The following is a 16143-nucleotide window of genomic DNA, read 5'->3' on the forward strand; positions in this document are numbered from 1 at the left end:
GTGGCGGAAGTGGATTGGGTATTAGCGTCAGGTTCTGCGGTTAGGTGTGCTGGGTTATGCTGGGGTCCGATGAATGGAACGTGTTTTTTGTTCATCTTGTGCCGACAGCAATGTGAAGACCGTAACATGACTTCCCTGCCCCCAAAGCTGCTGGTGCCCCACTCACCAGGCCTTCCTTTACCCAACGATGTGGAGTCACAGCTCTACTGATGCTCCTCTGACGTACGTATCGGACGAACTTGACGGGAGGGAAAAAGATGAAATCACTTTCAGCAGCCCTTCAACCTTGCATATTTCAACTTAGAATAATCCAACGAAGGCAAAGCCAATTATTCCATGTAGTACAGAATAGTACTACTTAATACCTCACGATGAGGGTCGGCAATCCCCAGCGCCCGCTTATTCACTATTTAAAGTCCCTAGAGTAACTCTCAGATGAGAGACCGTGATGATCTTTTCTCCAGCTCGGTTGAATATCAAGGTGAATGTCAGGATAACTACCTACTTCAGGTATGCTACAAAGCCGCATACGCATAGAACTTGTAGAATCAGGCCTGGTAATAGTCCGTCCGGACGGAAGACTATTGGGGCCCGGCGGCGCCGTCCCGTCTGGGGCGAGGATTTGGCCGGACGAGTCGGGGTCCGTCCCAGGTCCAAAAAGCCTGAGGCCCGAGGGGGGCCCCATGGGGCTCGGAAATTTTTAGTGTGGAAGTGGCTGGCTACTAGTGTACGGTGCCGGCTGTCCGGAATATTTTGGCGGATGAAATTTTTTGCATCCGATCGCACAAGGGATTGAGTAGCGAGCAACGGACATGCACATAGGAGGTCCCCAAACCTTGCTGGGTGACGTGGCCGGCTAGGTGATTAGGTGTTTCTATCGGTTTAGCGATCATTCAGGTTTCCCGGCACCGCTACTGCCTCCAGCTCAGAAAAAGTCGTCTGGGTGACTTCAGGAACTCTAGCTCGCCTCTAGCTCGCCTTTAGTTCCCCTTTAGTTCGCCGTAATTAGTAGGTAGGTTGTGAGTAGTTTCTGGGATTAAGAACTAGATTGTATCTACAAGAAAATTTGTGCTCGAGTTGCTCGACTCCAACATCCGCGCTCAAACTCCATTTTCGAACCCGATGATGGCGAAGAGGATGTACAACTCAGCAAGCGACGGAGTGTTGCACCCAGAAAGCTGGCGACATACTTCATACACATGGGAATACATTAGTATGGGTACGGATATCATTGTCCTTAGACTATTGGCAGTTACTCAAGAAGCATTGCAAGAGTCAATCAACTCGCACAGTTGGAGTCATTAAAGTAATGACTCTAGTCACTGAGCAGGATTGACTCCAGTCAGCCGGCAGGAGGACTGGGTGGTGTAGAAAGGGCTGAGAAGTCAGGGATGTACCCTGGATGCACTCGGAGCTACTCACCTGGCCAGCCAGCCCCGCAGGGCAAGGTCCTCAAACCCGAATTTCATGGCTGGACATCGTTATTGGTCAATCTGTCTCGATGGGTTTCCGGCCGGCCAGATCACCCGGCAAGGTTTGAGGACCTCTAGTGTAAGATCTGCCGGCAGAGGTGTCTCCTTGGCCGTCTACTTCCTACAGTCGTCTATTCCTCGCCGTGCTGCCAACTCCTTAGCGTCATTCCTGCCTGCTGCGCCACTGCGCCATTGCCCAAGGCTAGTACTAGCGCCATATTTCCGGGCCCGAATGGGGCCCCAGTCATCCTCCGGCTTGCCCGGAGCCCTGTAGTCCTTGATATCCCGGGCCCGACAAATTCCGTCTCGTCCGGGGCATAACCAAGGACGGACAGGACGGACGATTCCCAGGCCTGTGTAGAATATGTACTGTAGGCAACCTGGCTGAATCTTTAGACGCAGAATTCGAAAATCTCATTTCGAAATACACTGGTTTCGCGTTAAGAAGATCATGTAACCCCATAAACAATGTTTAGCCATCATAGCAACCTCCCCCCCCCCCTCCCCCCCACCCGGCGTCCCCCTGTTCGTTTAATCATACATTAAAACACAAGCGCACAGAAGCTTAAACCACCTCCTTTTCCTAAGGTGCCGGTCCATTGTTGGCTGCCAAGGTGTTCGCCCCCACTAACACCGAATGTTCCAAGCAAACGTTTATCACTAACGACTCGTTTGCGCGGACGCTCAGCACCTCCGCCGCGCTTCCCACGGCCGCGCGTGTACCAGCGGCAGCCGCCGCACTTCCGCTGTGTGGTTTTCGGTGCTGGCTGAGTACTGGTTGCCTCGGTGGTAGCGTACTTGCTGTGCTTTGGTTTCGACTTCTAGCCTCCGACTGCTTAATCGCCTCCTGCCTTGCTAACTCCGCTTTTATAAATTCCTCTTCCTTTTGCTCATCAGTCTGAGCCCTGGTCGCTCTCTCCTCATCTTCCTTTTCTCGGAGCATCTTAGCTCGGTCTTTGGGCCGTTTGAATCCTTTACCCGTGCAAATGGCTATGACGTAGTCTTTAAGCGCCGTCGTTTTGTACTTCTTGTGCAAGTATACGAGGAGCGTTATGATGAGGATGACGATGGTAATAGGAGCCACGACGATCCAAAACTTGGTCTCTGTATCGATTTTGCCCTGCGCATAGGGTAGGGCAAAATACTGAACAAAACAGTTAGCATCCAAACGTGATAATGCGATGTGCCGCAATTGGCATGGATCTCCGCCCCTGGGCCCTCCTCGTACCTGTGTGAAAAAAGCCAGCGGCAAGAATATGATCGTCACCACGGTGAACAGCGACATGGTATTCCCCTGAAGCGCTATATCCTCCCGCATCTTCCTAGCATTATCCTCGGCCGCCTGTCTCGCTTCACGTGCGAGTTTTGCTTCGTATTGGTGCCGCGCCTGCTGGCGCTTGGCTTCCCGCGCTTCGTCCTCGCTGATTTCGATCAAGCTCTCCAGAAGGGCTTTCATGTCCACCGCCGTGGCCTCGGACGGGCCTTCGCCAGCCATTTCTACCAGCTTCTCCGTGCAACCTAGGATTTCCTTCTGTAACCCCTCTTGCCGAAGGCTGCCTGCATAAATCTTTTTCAACTCTTGCAGCTGTTCGCCGTCCGAGCTCGATCCGGTGCCGGTGGTACTGCCACTCAGGCTTTGCAGCCTCATTGCCTCCAGCTGCGCCGTTGCTGCCGCCGATGCCGATGCCGATGCTGCTGTCGGTTCCGGGCGGCTTTGAGTGACGCTCGCGACGAGTTGTATAACCTGATTGGGTAGTCAGAAGACAATTCACCATCCCCTCCTTGCCGGCAGAGGGCCCCCGGTTCAGCCGGGAAACTTACATTCTCGTAGGATGTTCTCAGCTGTTTCAGCACGACACCTAGTTCTTTCCGCACCTCCAGCCGTGCTTCTTTCGTCACCTCGAGAAATTTTATGGTAGTCTTGAGCTGCTCCTGCTGCTGTGAGACGACGGGAATCTGTTCCCCCGAGATCGCGCTCCGTAGCTTGTTCACGAGGTCGCGCAGGAGGCTGATCTGCTTGTCCCACACACTGACGGCCATGGCGAGACACATCAGGTGGTTCGAGATCTCTTCGAGTGCCGCTCGCTTCGCGTCGTCAATGCTATCGGGGGAGTTTTCTGAGGTCCCGAGGCCAAACTCGGTGCTGAGGGCTTGGAGATAGAGGAACTAAAGAATACCGACATCCGTCAGTCCGAGTTATACCCCCGACCCCGACCCCATACCCCCCATTACTTTTAAGCACACTGAGACTTGACTTACGCTTCTATTGGACTTCGCACGATATTCATTCAGAAGTGGTTTGTCGGAAAGGATGACACTGGCAAGCATGTGTGCAACGTGATGGAACGCGCCAGTTGTCAGTCCCGGGCGTTCCAGGCGGAGGTTTTGGGTGGTGCATTCTCTGGAGGTGAATTTCGCTATAGTGGCTGTTTTTTTATATCATTTAGTGAGTGATACACACTTCCACCCATATCGGAAACTCGTAACTCGGAGGAGGGGGCAAACTGTTATTCAGGATGAAGAACAAGGCCTGGTGAACACCTTCTCCTCTCCGACCCCCGAGAGTCGGACCGGCGAGCGCGCCGTCAAATTCCGTCAACCGAACACTTTCGTCGAAAGCGAAGAGATTCCCGCCCAGAAAAGGCAGCCAGATAAAAAAGGCAGATGTTTCCGCCGTTTTCATGGTTACCGGCCCGAAGCTTCCGCGGATCCGAATGCCCGACGTATTGACTGCCACGCTCTCCGCCAGCAACTGCGAAACATCGGGGAACTCCTCGCGTCCCTCCAGAACCGAGAGGAATTTCTAAAACACTGTGGTTGGCATTGAACTGTAGATATTTCTTGGCAGTAACAGTAGTAATAGGTACCTTGGCGGGTGCACACTCCGCGTATTCTCTGCGCAAAGAGCACGGTTAGTGACGATCTCGGAATTAGGTAGTGGCCTGTAACATCGCATACAGTATCTGAATGGGCCTCCCCTCGTCGGGGAAGAGCGTCATATCGGCCTCCAGCTGTCTGAATACTGTGTCCAAAGTGAATTCAGTCGGTTGGAAGTTTGCGGCATCCTGCAGTCCCGTTCCCTCTCGTAGATACGATTGTCGTCTCTGGGGTCCCTTCACCAACTTGTCGTCCTCATCACCGTCGTCATCGTCGTCATCGTCATCGTCGTCTTCGTCGTCGTCGTAGTGAACAGGCTCTAACTCTTCATCCCTGGAATAAACGGGGTAGCTGTACGACAGGACATGCCCCTGGGCTGCCCACTGCGGTTCGGTAGGTCTGAAGATGCCATAGTTCTCGTCGTGTCGAAAGAGTCGCCTACGGAATGCCATGGAGGTTGTTTTCGCTGCGCGGTGATGTTGAAAGACGCGGAAAGAAAGTACGCCACTCAAGAAAAGGCTGTGGGGCTCTTTACGTATTTATGGGGGGTTTACTTTTTTTTTCCTTCGCGTTTTTCTTTTCTTTTCCCCAGCCTTCCCGTCAGGCGTGCCGGCGGGCGCGGACGAATTATCTAGAAGCACATGAATTAAAAGAGCAAGAGAAGTGGCATCTCCCGCATCCGTGTGGGCCTGTTAGCTGCGGGCCCGCCGCCCGCCCGTGCAGTCACTCCGTGAGGCGGACCGTGTGGCAGTGCTTGCATTTTGATCATCGGCATTCCTCGAGTCCCCAGAGTAGCAAAAGATCCCGACGGAACTTGGACGGGTGGTTGGCCGAGAACCACCTCCTTTCGTTCTCCACGCGCACCATTCGTTCCCCACGCGCACCATGGCTAAAGCAGCATTCGAAATCAAAAACCACGTCTGGTCGGAGGAGAATGAACACGACTGGCTATGAGAAGGGTAGGGCGGAGCGGAGGCTGGAGGGGAGCGGCTAGGCAGGGCAGTATGTGGTGGTGATGTATCGCACCCTATACTATAATAGAGTACGTCCACCCTAGATACGCAGTTTACTTAACAAGACGTACCTATCTAGCCCGTCGATAAATTCCGCATGCGAGATCCAACGCATCACATCTTGCGGTGTGGAGAAGAAAAGAAAAGGCGTAGTTAGAGGGCTAATTCGGAAGTCGCCGGCCGACTGTGCTGGCATCCGGGTCGCATATCGGAGCTGAGCTGAAACCTGCATGCAGCAGTGAGTCCACCAATGGGCAAATTTGGCATGAAGTTCTGTCCATGCAATCCAGTTGTTTTGACGACACGGGGGTGAGGATTTCGACCTATAATGTAAGTAGAATATCTAGAGTAGGGTGAGAAAAACACTGTTTCCACAGGTATCTCGGAATCTGTCCTGGCACTGATGTTTTTCACCCCCCGACAACCCGCGATTGAGGGGTGTGGTCAGATTGTCTCGGAGATAGTCATCTGAGACATGTCAATGGAACTGGGCGAATCACTAGAAAGTGACTCGACATCCATGTTATTAACAATTGCGAGCCAACTCCGGATGGGGGAAGGGCTCCAGATATCAAGCATACCATACCAGTGCACAATAGATAGTATTCGTCATCGGATAACCCATGAGTGTAGATAAGTGAGTGGGGTACATACGGAATGGTGTTGAGGTCAAGACAACTATGTAGGTATACTCCTACCAGTATTTGGCCGAGGAATCGACGAAGCCGTGGTTGACAACCTGTGTGTAAATATTTGGAATATAGGATTAAGCGAACGGTGGTCGATAACTGAAGTTCACCTAGGTAGGTAGGCTTACCTTGCACGCAGGGATAATCGCTCGCTCGAGTCGTGGATAGGTTCGGACATCAACTTCAAGATGGCTCGATGATTATTCCTGGATTGACAGGTTGTCGTGAACTTGGCTCCGCCTTGAAAACACCATCGATGCACTCGAACGTGGAACCCATTCAGTATGTCCACCTAGGTGCTAGAATACTCGTACACACAAGATCACGATTTTAAGCAAATGGGAGCTAAATCTCGGACCCCACCCCCCCCCCCCCCATACTACCTACATATGTAGGTATTGGATAATCTTGCCGACACGGGCGGCCATAGCATTTCTCGGCCGTCGCTGTGGCGGTGGGGCCCGCAATACGGCATTCCTGCGGAATCATCTCCACTACCTACATATGTAGAACATAAGGAGGTGTTTTTCGTACCCGGGCCGCTGAACGAGGACTGTTGAAAGAGATGCCAAAAGCCTCCGTAGCCTCGCCCGATTGACCACATTATTCACAGTGTTCATTGTTGCAGAAAACGGATATACATACCCCAAGGAGACAACCCATCGTTTGTGCCTTGAGAAGGCTGGCGGCCCGAGGCCGGGCGTCGGCCATCACCGCACAGCCAGCAGGCTGCAGGTCAGCAACCTCGCCCCAATTAGCAACATTCCGCCGAATAACGCCACGGCAAATCTTTTTCGGCGTGTTTTGTGGCTGGCGGTTTCTGTTGGCAGTAGACAACACATCAATTGCGGTTCGACGCGTGAGCACGTGATTGTAACCCGCCGACGCGACCTCTTGCGCGTGTCAAATTAAGCTAACTATCGACACGTGCTTAGGTGGCCGCGTTGAAACTCACCAACCTTGAGGCTCAAGCTTCCATTCTAGTACGTTCTATAACTCTGGGGGATCTCATATGGCCAAGCACTAAAGAAATCGTTCCACCCCGCCTTGAGCCTCCTTCGCCAAATGTCCACCGCGGTATCGTGAAACATAAATATCACTCGTCGTGCATTTTTCACGCCGTTTCTTGTTCACATGCTTTTTAGTTAGCACTGCGGACTCTTCATATATATTGTGGTAGCCAGCTTCCCGGCTGAGCAAGAGGAACTTCTCAACGCGTTCATTAATGAAATTACCGTGCGCGCCGGATGTTCTTTCAGTTCTCCCGACCAGTATCAACCTCACTTCTCTCTTCGAAGTCCTAGAGCCGGTCCTCCATCTCCTCGGTCCCATCAATTTATTGTCGCATACAGCCCATCTAGACCAGGTATGGTGACCATTGTATCGCGATCGAGCTTCCGGCAGAAGCAGACGATTTTCAATTCGTCCGTTAAATAATGAGGTACCCAGGTAGAAGAAGATACCTAATGCATTCGGTACTCTCTCCATATACAAGCTTCATGAGCTAGAGTATCTAGGCATCTATCCCTTCGAAAGGTAGGTATCCCGCGCTCGGACACCCACTACGGACGCCGTCATCTCCAGACGTCCGATATTCTGACATCGCAGAATCAGTTTTCGTGATTCGGGGCCAACTGGCATCCCATGCTTCCCCGCTGCCAGCCGTCAGACCGTAGCCATCAGATATAGTATGCGCACATTTCACATAGAATTTCACCTTCGGAATTGCACTCGCACTCCGGACCGCGATTACCGTGAACTATCAACTCAACCACTACTAGTTATACAAAAAAATCCCAAAAAACCTCCCGGCCTCTCCCGCACACGGACCCGCACCGTACGCGCATCCACCACTTTAGTAAAACTCAACCGAATCGTAGATGAAGTTGGGGTTCAGGAAAGTCGTGCCAGTGCTGCCGCTGGCACAACTGATAGCGATGCTGTTCGATCCGGCGACCAAGTTGCCCGCAGGGATGGTGAAGCTGTAGACCTCGCCGTAGCCACGATACGCTCCTCTCGTGAAGCCACGGGAGTCGATCTTTGTTGGTGCCGCTGGGGTGGCGGGGGAGTAGCTGTTGACCTTGATGCTGGGGCGGCCGCCGGCAAAGGAGAGGGTGGTGTAGATTCTGACGGTGCGGGCGACCGCGGCTTGCGCGCTCGTGAGCGTAACCGAGATGGTGGTCGGGTCGTTAACGGTCTTGACCTGCGCCATGGGGAAGTCGGCGGTCGACGAGGTGCCCCACGTGAAGGTAGAGGCAGCCCATGCGGACATGCGCGAGTCGGAGGGGTGCATGACGAGCTGGTTCGCGGCGTTCATGAAGCCGGTGGGCTTTCCGTCGACCGTGCCGATGCGGAAGATCACGCTCGAGGGAATGTCCTGCGCGGAGGCAAGGCTCTTGCTCGTGCTGCCTCCGGCGGTGACGGTGACGGACGACTCGGCGACCTTGAGCTCGCCCTTGTACAGCACCATGGTGTAGGTTCCGGGCTTCATCAGGGGGGAAGTGAACGAGCCGTCGGACTTGACCCAGTACTGGGCGGCGCTGTTGTACCAGTGAACGACACCGTCGGTGACACCGGAGACGGTGCCGGTGACTGTTCCGCGGCCGGAAGTGGCGACGTAGCCGCTCAGAGACAGGGAAGAGTAGAAGTCGAAGCTGGGGAGGGTGGCGGTGTTGCCGTTGTTGAAGATCAGAGCGTACGGACCGTGGAAGCCCATGCGGTAGGACTCGGTCTGGACGTGACCGGAATTCATATAGAAGTAGATCTCCTGCTGGGCGGAGCCTTGGTTGTCTATGTCGCGGAAGAACGGTCCTCCGGAAGACGACTCGTAGTTGCCGATAGCCATGCAAGCGCCGATTCCGCTGCCCTTGACACAGTGCACGGAGTCCTCGATGAAACGGACGCTGGAGTAGAACTTGCTGCGGGTTTGTCCGTCAACCAGGAAGACGTCCGAGCCCTCCACCACGGTACCGTCCTCGACGTCAGAAGCGGTGACTCCGGTGGTGATGACCGACTTCTTCAGTCTGGCGATGAAACGGAGTTCACCGATGGTGGGCTCGGCAGTGATGTACGTGCCCATGTAGACGGTGGGATCACCGCTCTGTCGACAATGTCAGAAGAGAAGACTCAATGCGCGGCGGACAAAAACGGAAGGCTTACCTTGGCGATGTAATACTGCGTCAAGGTACTCGTCACGACGGTGATCTTGATGTAGGTGCTGCTGATTGTGGTTGCGGAGACGGTAGCACTTCCTAGTCCGGAGGCGATATGCGACATCTTGGAGCTATCCTGAGCTTCGGTGCCACTGTAGACGAGCGAGACGATATCTCCGTTCGTCTGGCTGACGGAGAAGACGAGACCACCATTGGTGTCGACGACGAAGCGGCCGTTCGTCGAGGTGACACCGAATGCGGCGAATGAGGTGCCAGCCAGGCAGGCCAGCGAGAAGAGAACGGATGAGATGCGCATGATGAATGAATGATTCGGCCCGGCGAACACTGAACGATCGAAACGAAAGGGTACCAAAGAAGGGATGAAGCAACGACTGTGCTTCCGACGGTTGACGGCTGTGTGTGTCAAAACGTGGAGTACAGTGAGGGTATCTCCATTATATATACTCCGTCGACGGGTTACAGGACACCCGGTTCCTGTCGACGGCTCGCCTTAGTGGGTAAGCGACTGTGTAGTGCTGCCCCAGATAGATTGAGTGGGACAGTTATTCGGGGTTTCCCATGTTTGTGCTGCACATAAAACGGCGCTGTAGCCCATATTCCGCGATTGCGGGGTACATTAGGCAGAAACCCAACCCGGCGGTAGGGGTGGACAGTCCGCAGTGCCTACACCGTATTGACAGTATGTAGGACCGCCAGGCATATATTCCTCCGAAGTTTCCGAAGCTTCCGAAGCCTCCTACGGTAAGGCTGGAGGGTCAAGGCACGCGGATAATGTCTGCAACGCGCCGGGCGCTGACAGTAATTCAGTACCCCCGAGCGAGAAGAACCATAGCCTGCCGGGGTAGAATATTAACCTCGAATGTACTGGTGACACGCGGCACCGGCGTTCCGTCCTATGCTCAGGACTCTAGTTTTTTTCGGGAGTAACTACGCCGAAAATAGTGCTGCGGTCCTGACAGTAACCTAGGGGCTAGCTACCGGGAGCGTTGTGCATCATCCGATGAGAATGACTTCCTGCCGCGCGGATTCATCAGCATCATTCACACTAGATTTCGCAGTGCTATATGCGAAGCGTGCCAGGAGGTAATTATCATGAGCCATCCCAACCGAAACCCGAAGGAAATTATGCGGGGTGCATGCCCTACAGCGCCATTTTGTGGCGCAATGTGGTGGCGGCTGTGACAACTGTCCGGCTATTTGCCCCCTACCACGACCTCCACGTGGCTTATCTATGGCTACCAGATCCCCCGCCGGAGAAGAAGAAACCCCCATCAATCTATGGTTCGAAGGTCTCCTTTCTCCTACGCCAGATCTCGCTGGCTTTGGGTCCGTGAGGCTCACGCCATTGCCGGCTACTCGATGAAGCTGGCCTCCGAGGACAGTTCGTTTTGGCTTCTCTTTCTGAACAATAATGCAGATACCGTGAGCACGGGCAGCAAGAATAATCAATTCGCCAGCTTCCGCATAAACAGTCGAAGTCCGGGCTGACGGCACTTTCAACCGGATCGACGTCCAAGTACGCTCTTTATTACACCGATGTTCGAGGTCAGGCTTGGCCACTATGTAACCCCGCGCTAGGATTGACAGCAGTCCTACAGCTTATCCTACGGAGCTATTTGGGCGATGCCCGAAGGAAAATGCTGCGTACTGAACACAATGCAGATTATCTTTCCTGGACCCAAGCAGGTATTGCCAGCGACACGTGCAACTAAGTACCGATGGCATCGCCAAGATGGTTCGCAAATCGCGCAGCACTCGCCTCCTGCCTAGTACCTACATACGCACTTTCGCGGTGTCTAGGCTGTCAGGACAAACCCAATAGCGAATGCGGGGAACCACCTAGGCTTTCCGTAGGCTTTCTTTGATGGCTTCTTTACCCGTAACACACATACCTCCCTTCCCCCTGGGGAATTTAAACAGGCAACATCTCCTGGCCTCGGTTTTCTTCGAGCGAGTCCGTGACCACAACTCGGAAGTGTCCCAGCCCGAGGCGGCTTGAGATTACGGGGAGCCGCTTGAAGCCTCCTTTCTCCTGTAAAATTCTCCTTGCATGATTTGTATGAGGGTTATGTGATTGCTTTACCATAAAGTTTTACCCGTCATGTATAGTATTTTTTTAGTGCGCTCTCTAATTTTGGTTCTCGTACAAGCATAAGGGGAAGGCAAAGGAAACGCACATCAAATTACCTACGGACTACAAGAGGTGGGGAAGGGACGTCCAGACGGGAGGAAGTGTATTTGTACGTAACTGCCATGATTTACATAAGGTTGGATTCATTGATGAATCATGATTGACAAAAAACACTTCCCTCAAAATTCAATCTCTATATCATCCACGTACGCCTCGCCAACTGGTTGATCGAAAAACTGCACCCCATTCATATCGACATAATCCCAGGTGAACGCCACCGTAACATCGCTCACCTCCACCAAATCAAGCGTGATCGTCGTAGAGTACACCCTTCCCTTCGGTGGTACCACTGTCGAGCTGCGTTCGCTCACGCCATCACTCGTTGACGCGACCATGACCAAGGAGGCGGAGGTGTTTGCACGGCGGTAGACAACGCCCGGCAACTCCGTCGTCAGGTGGAATCCCTGAATATCGAAAGTCCCCGCGGTGGCGAGGGCAAACGTGATGCTGTTCGTGTCGGCGGAGAGACATATCGGAGACGAAGAACATTTTCCCCATGGACCGCCGCCCCCCGAGTGCGCGTGACAGCCAACATCGGTGGTGACGTTCACGTATTTCGCGTCTGTTATGAGGAGGCCCTGGTAGGGCGATGGTAGGGTGATGAGGCTGCCGCAGGTACTAGAGAGGTCGTCGAACTGCAGTGAACTGGTCAGCTGCGAAGAGTAACGGGTGCAGGCGGTAGATTACGTTCACGACTGTGCCGGACACTGCGGTGGCGAGTGTGGCGAGGAGGACTGCTAGGTTGCGCATCGTGTCTGAAGATGGGACTAATAGTATTATCGAGCGTGTAAAACAGTGTCCCCGGCGAATCTAAGTTCTCCGATCAGCTTCAGCATCGCCTTTATATCCCATTTCCTTCCGGACCACGCGTTCGAGTAACCCTCTCGCTATTTAGGTAGCAACATGGTATTTCTCGGGGATTCCCTCTCCAGGCACAGGCACACTTGCGGAACACCCGGATCGCGATAGTGAGCAGGCCTGTAGCGCGTATCGACCGAGGCTGCAAGGAAGGTTTATAGTGCTGTGGTACCTGCAGGCTGCAGTGCTGGCGCTTCGGGGAAGCCGAGGGACAACGCCAAGGGCGGGGTTTACATGCGCAGCGACTCTTGGTGCCGGTGAGTCGGCCGGCCAGCGGTCGATGTGAAAATGCGCATGTTCACGAAAGTCAGTCCGTAAGGCGAACACGGTAACATGAACTTCCTAGGTTAACAATCAACTCGAGTGAAGGATATCAGGGGAGATGCTTGCGAGTGAAAACAGTAATAAGGGAGAATACGCCCTCTGCAGCATCTGCTTCGCATGGCTTGAAGGGGAATCGGCTATCAAAGCGCCGGGCTTCGAAGGCCGGGCATTGGGTGGTGCACCGGGGCGTTGAGCGTTCCACTGACCATGAGTTCACAGCTCTACGGTTGATTCAATCTCCAACTTCCATCAAGGGGCACAGCCTCTTTTGTATCGTATACGTTGTCGCCATGGAATCATAACCTCACGCTCATTATATGATTCGTAGATGATACTTTACCGGCTTCGTACTAAAGTGCACATCAATCCATGAACAGTCACTCGTTATCGAAGTTTGCGTGCCAGATCTTATTGGTTGATCGGCTTGATCAGCACACCCGCGTCACGCGTGCGCACCGGAAGAGAACACCGCGTTCGGAAGGTCGACCTTACGCGGGGCGCGATATATTCCGACGTTAACCCAGAAGTATTCTCCCTTGACTCGGAAGCTGCTGCCTGGAATACTATCGATGTCGACTTTGGAGTTCAGCATTTGGCCCTGCATGCTGCCGGAGAGGTTTCCATGGATCTTATACCCGTACACCAAGCCTTGCGCAGTGCGCACTTTGGATGTAGCCACCCGTACGCACGTCCGCATGGATGCTGCCGTCCATCTACATAGAAGGCGTAGGGGAGCTTCTAACTCGGGCAGTCATGGTTGTCTTTCAATCGCCTCATGGAACCTCACCAGTAATCGTAGTTACCGATGGCAGAGATGCTGTGAAGCGCGAAAGATATGACGATTGAAGAGGCAAAAAAGTGTGAGAAGATACTTTGTATGGAGCAGCATAAATCCCGGAAGTTCGGCAGGCGAACGGGATATCCCGCCAGTCACGGTCGAGGCGAAATTGATAAGATTGGCATATTCCCGGCAGAAATATCTCGCTTGTTCAAGATGGCGTGTATCAACACCCCACTCCGTTAGACGAACGCGGGAGATGAGACTAGTTCTTCACAGAGGACGTTTATCAGTTCGTCCACTGAAGGCTCCGTCATTCGATTAGACACTCCAGCTACATCCACCTGTCGTATAGAATCCGATAATATGCGAACCCAACTACGAGATCGGGGACTTCGCGTACGCATTCACTGTCCGCTCGGTAGTGCTCAGTGCTGGTGTCTTTCGGCCCACCGAACTTCGCATTCGGCGATCGTTCGTGGATACGACGTCACCCATGGTTATCTATCGATACGAAATCGCAAAAATCTAGAAGAGAACATGGTGCAAAACACAGAAAGGCGAGATTCTGTTGCGGGGCCACTAGGGAGCTGCGATACGAGTATAACATAAAACGGTTTCGGCCTGTGGGCATATCTCAGCCATTGGACGCCGGTGCGAGTGAATAGCGATGACGTTGACCTCCATCAATCACCCGCTAGCTCCCCAAATACAAAAATTCGCTGGTAAATACTCAACTCTATACTTGCACGCACTTCACATTCAGTTGCTCGCCTCCGCCGTCTTCGCCACCTCTTTAGTAGCCGCGACCTTCGCCTCCTTCACCTTCCTCTCTTTTCTCTCACTGAACCGATCACCCATGCCCTCACTCAAAGGCCTGAACGCGAGAGTGAACCTGAACAACTCCTCCATGACATCCACAAGTCTATCCCTGTTACCACTCGGCATGAGGCGATTTCCACCCTCCTCGGGCGCGTCCTCAGCCGTGAACTGCGTCCACGCCATCGGCAAAGAGCTCTGATTCGGGACCGTCCACATCCTCATCCACCGTCCGAGGACTCTGAGCGAGTTGACCGTGTTGAAACTCTGCGACCCGCCGGAAACCTGTACGAGTCCCAACGTTCTCCCTTGAGTCGGCCTTACACTCCCGGTGAGCAGCGGTATCCAATCTATCTGGTTCTTGAATACGGCAGTGAGATTGCCGTGCTGCTCGGGGGAAACCCAGACGTGACCGTCTGACCAGGCGGAGAGCGCGCGGAGCTCTTGCACCTTTGGATGAGAGTGCTGCTCGTCGTCTTTTACGGGGAGGCCGGTAGGATCGAAGACACGGACGTCGGCGCCGAGGCGGTGGAGGATCCGGGAGGCCTCGAAGGCCATCAGACGGGAGAAAGAGCGCTTGCGCAGGGAGCCGTAAAGGATCATGAATCTGAGGCGCTTGTGGGTGGTAGTTGCAGCCAGGGAGGAGACGGAATCAAGCTCGAGCTGAGAGACCCAATCGGTGTTGCGGAGTTCGTGGGGGAGAAGAAACGGACGGTAGATGGCGTCGATGGCGGGGTCGTCGTATGGATCGAGGTCTGGGGTGGTGGACTCGGGGGTGATCATGACGGAGGAGGCGGAGGAGCTCATGGTTCGTATCGCGTCCGGACGGCTGGAGAGAATAGGAGTGAGTGCACGGAAGGAGGAACGAGCAAACATTTGGAGAACAAGTAAATATCGACCTCGTACCTTTGCTGCCAGGGTTGTTATATCAGTGCTGTAGGCGTGTCACTGCTGCGATATGATTGGCCGGCCGGCATGGTTCGGAGCTAGTAGAGATTTTCCGCCCGCCGCCAACAGGGTCTGCCATCCTTGCCACCCGGATTTTCCCACGTTTGGTGCCCCCGACTCCACCGTGGATACGCTACGGTTGGCCAGTTTCCGAGGTGGTGGAGATCCGGGTTGAACTCCGGCGCGGGCGAACAACGATCGGCGCACGCCGCCATCGGCCCGAATGCGAGTGACGGCCCGAGGCTGTCCTTCACGGCAATGTTCAACCCGCCCATATATGCTTATCCCTCTCATTCACTACCATATTCTCCCACTCTCCAACTATCAGCCCACGACTACTCGTCTTCAACATACTGGAAAAATTGGTTAACAAGTCCATCTTTTTAAAAACTACCCCTTCCTCCCGCAGTCGAGTCGGTTAGGGCTTTGGTAGCCAATAAGTCTGACGATGCGCACGAGTCTTGTACGCACGCTCTTTTGCTTTCCTACTTACCTAATTTTCTAGCGTATTTTCGACAGTGACGTATTGACCACCAAGCCGACTGTGATGGGTGTACCACGCGAGCTCGGCCGAAAGACCAGATCAACCTCCCGCCTACTGCTTGCACGGTATCTATTTCCACGGTACCGACAATAGTGTAGTGTACAGCTAGGTGATATAAATGATACAATAAACAAATGATGTAATGAAACACCGTGTGATGTCGGAGGTGTGTTTTAGTGGTACCTATGATTTCTTTTTCTGTATGTCGCCGGTCCACTTAGACGGTCCAGTAGTTGTCATGCACACATCTGCGGCGAATAGGCTATGCACACTCAAACCCCCGCTCAACTCGTTGCCTACCCCGCTCCCGTCGAAACGTACATGTACCGGTGGTCCCTTCCCCCGCCCGCGGAACCTTTCGCGAAAGCGGTCACAGCTTCCATTCAGACTTCAACGCGGTATCACACCAGTTTATTTCTTCAAGATGCCTCAGAGAAACGTTATCTTTTCCGAGTCG

The 16143-nt window shown here is 53.6% G+C and overlaps 4 protein-coding genes across 4 annotated transcripts; all 4 read right to left on the minus strand.

Moving 5' to 3' along the window:
• Positions 1-1995: 1995 nt before the first annotated feature.
• BZA05DRAFT_389117 (uncharacterized protein) lies at positions 1996-4886 on the minus strand. The gene is made up of 7 exons (XM_051482732.1): positions 4431-4886; positions 4340-4367; positions 3978-4275; positions 3732-3898; positions 3294-3638; positions 2701-3216; positions 1996-2616 (listed from the first exon to the last, which is right to left on the minus strand). Exons 1-7 carry the CDS (start codon positions 4799-4801, stop codon positions 2056-2058), a joined length of 2286 nt encoding a protein of 761 aa, XP_051342761.1. The 5' UTR covers positions 4802-4886; the 3' UTR covers positions 1996-2055.
• Positions 4887-7787: 2901 nt separating this feature from the next.
• On the minus strand, positions 7788-9758 carry BZA05DRAFT_434133 (Rhamnogalacturonate lyase A). The gene is made up of 2 exons (XM_051486308.1): positions 9211-9758; positions 7788-9151 (listed from the first exon to the last, which is right to left on the minus strand). The coding sequence occupies exons 1-2, from the start codon at positions 9517-9519 to the stop codon at positions 7907-7909; spliced, it is 1554 nt and encodes a 517-aa protein (XP_051342762.1). The 5' UTR covers positions 9520-9758; the 3' UTR covers positions 7788-7906.
• A 1671-nt stretch (positions 9759-11429) lies between these two features.
• Positions 11430-12251, minus strand: BZA05DRAFT_389121 (uncharacterized protein). Its single transcript, XM_051482733.1, has 2 exons — positions 12103-12251; positions 11430-12050 (listed from the first exon to the last, which is right to left on the minus strand). Exons 1-2 carry the CDS (start codon positions 12163-12165, stop codon positions 11535-11537), a joined length of 579 nt encoding a protein of 192 aa, XP_051342763.1. The 5' UTR covers positions 12166-12251; the 3' UTR covers positions 11430-11534.
• Positions 12252-13918: 1667 nt separating this feature from the next.
• Positions 13919-15079, minus strand: BZA05DRAFT_348945 (putative arsenic resistance protein ArsH). The gene is made up of 2 exons (XM_051481241.1): positions 14114-15079; positions 13919-13999 (listed from the first exon to the last, which is right to left on the minus strand). The coding sequence occupies exon 1, from the start codon at positions 15068-15070 to the stop codon at positions 14138-14140; it is 933 nt and encodes a 310-aa protein (XP_051342764.1). The 5' UTR covers positions 15071-15079; the 3' UTR covers positions 13919-13999; positions 14114-14137.
• Between the last annotated feature and the right edge of the window lie 1064 nt (positions 15080-16143).

This window comes from Tricharina praecox, assembly GCF_024521635.1.
Source record: "Tricharina praecox strain CBS 144465 chromosome Unknown BZA05scaffold_4, whole genome shotgun sequence".
In the NCBI taxonomy this organism is placed as follows: Eukaryota; Fungi; Ascomycota; class Pezizomycetes; order Pezizales; family Pyronemataceae; genus Tricharina; species Tricharina praecox.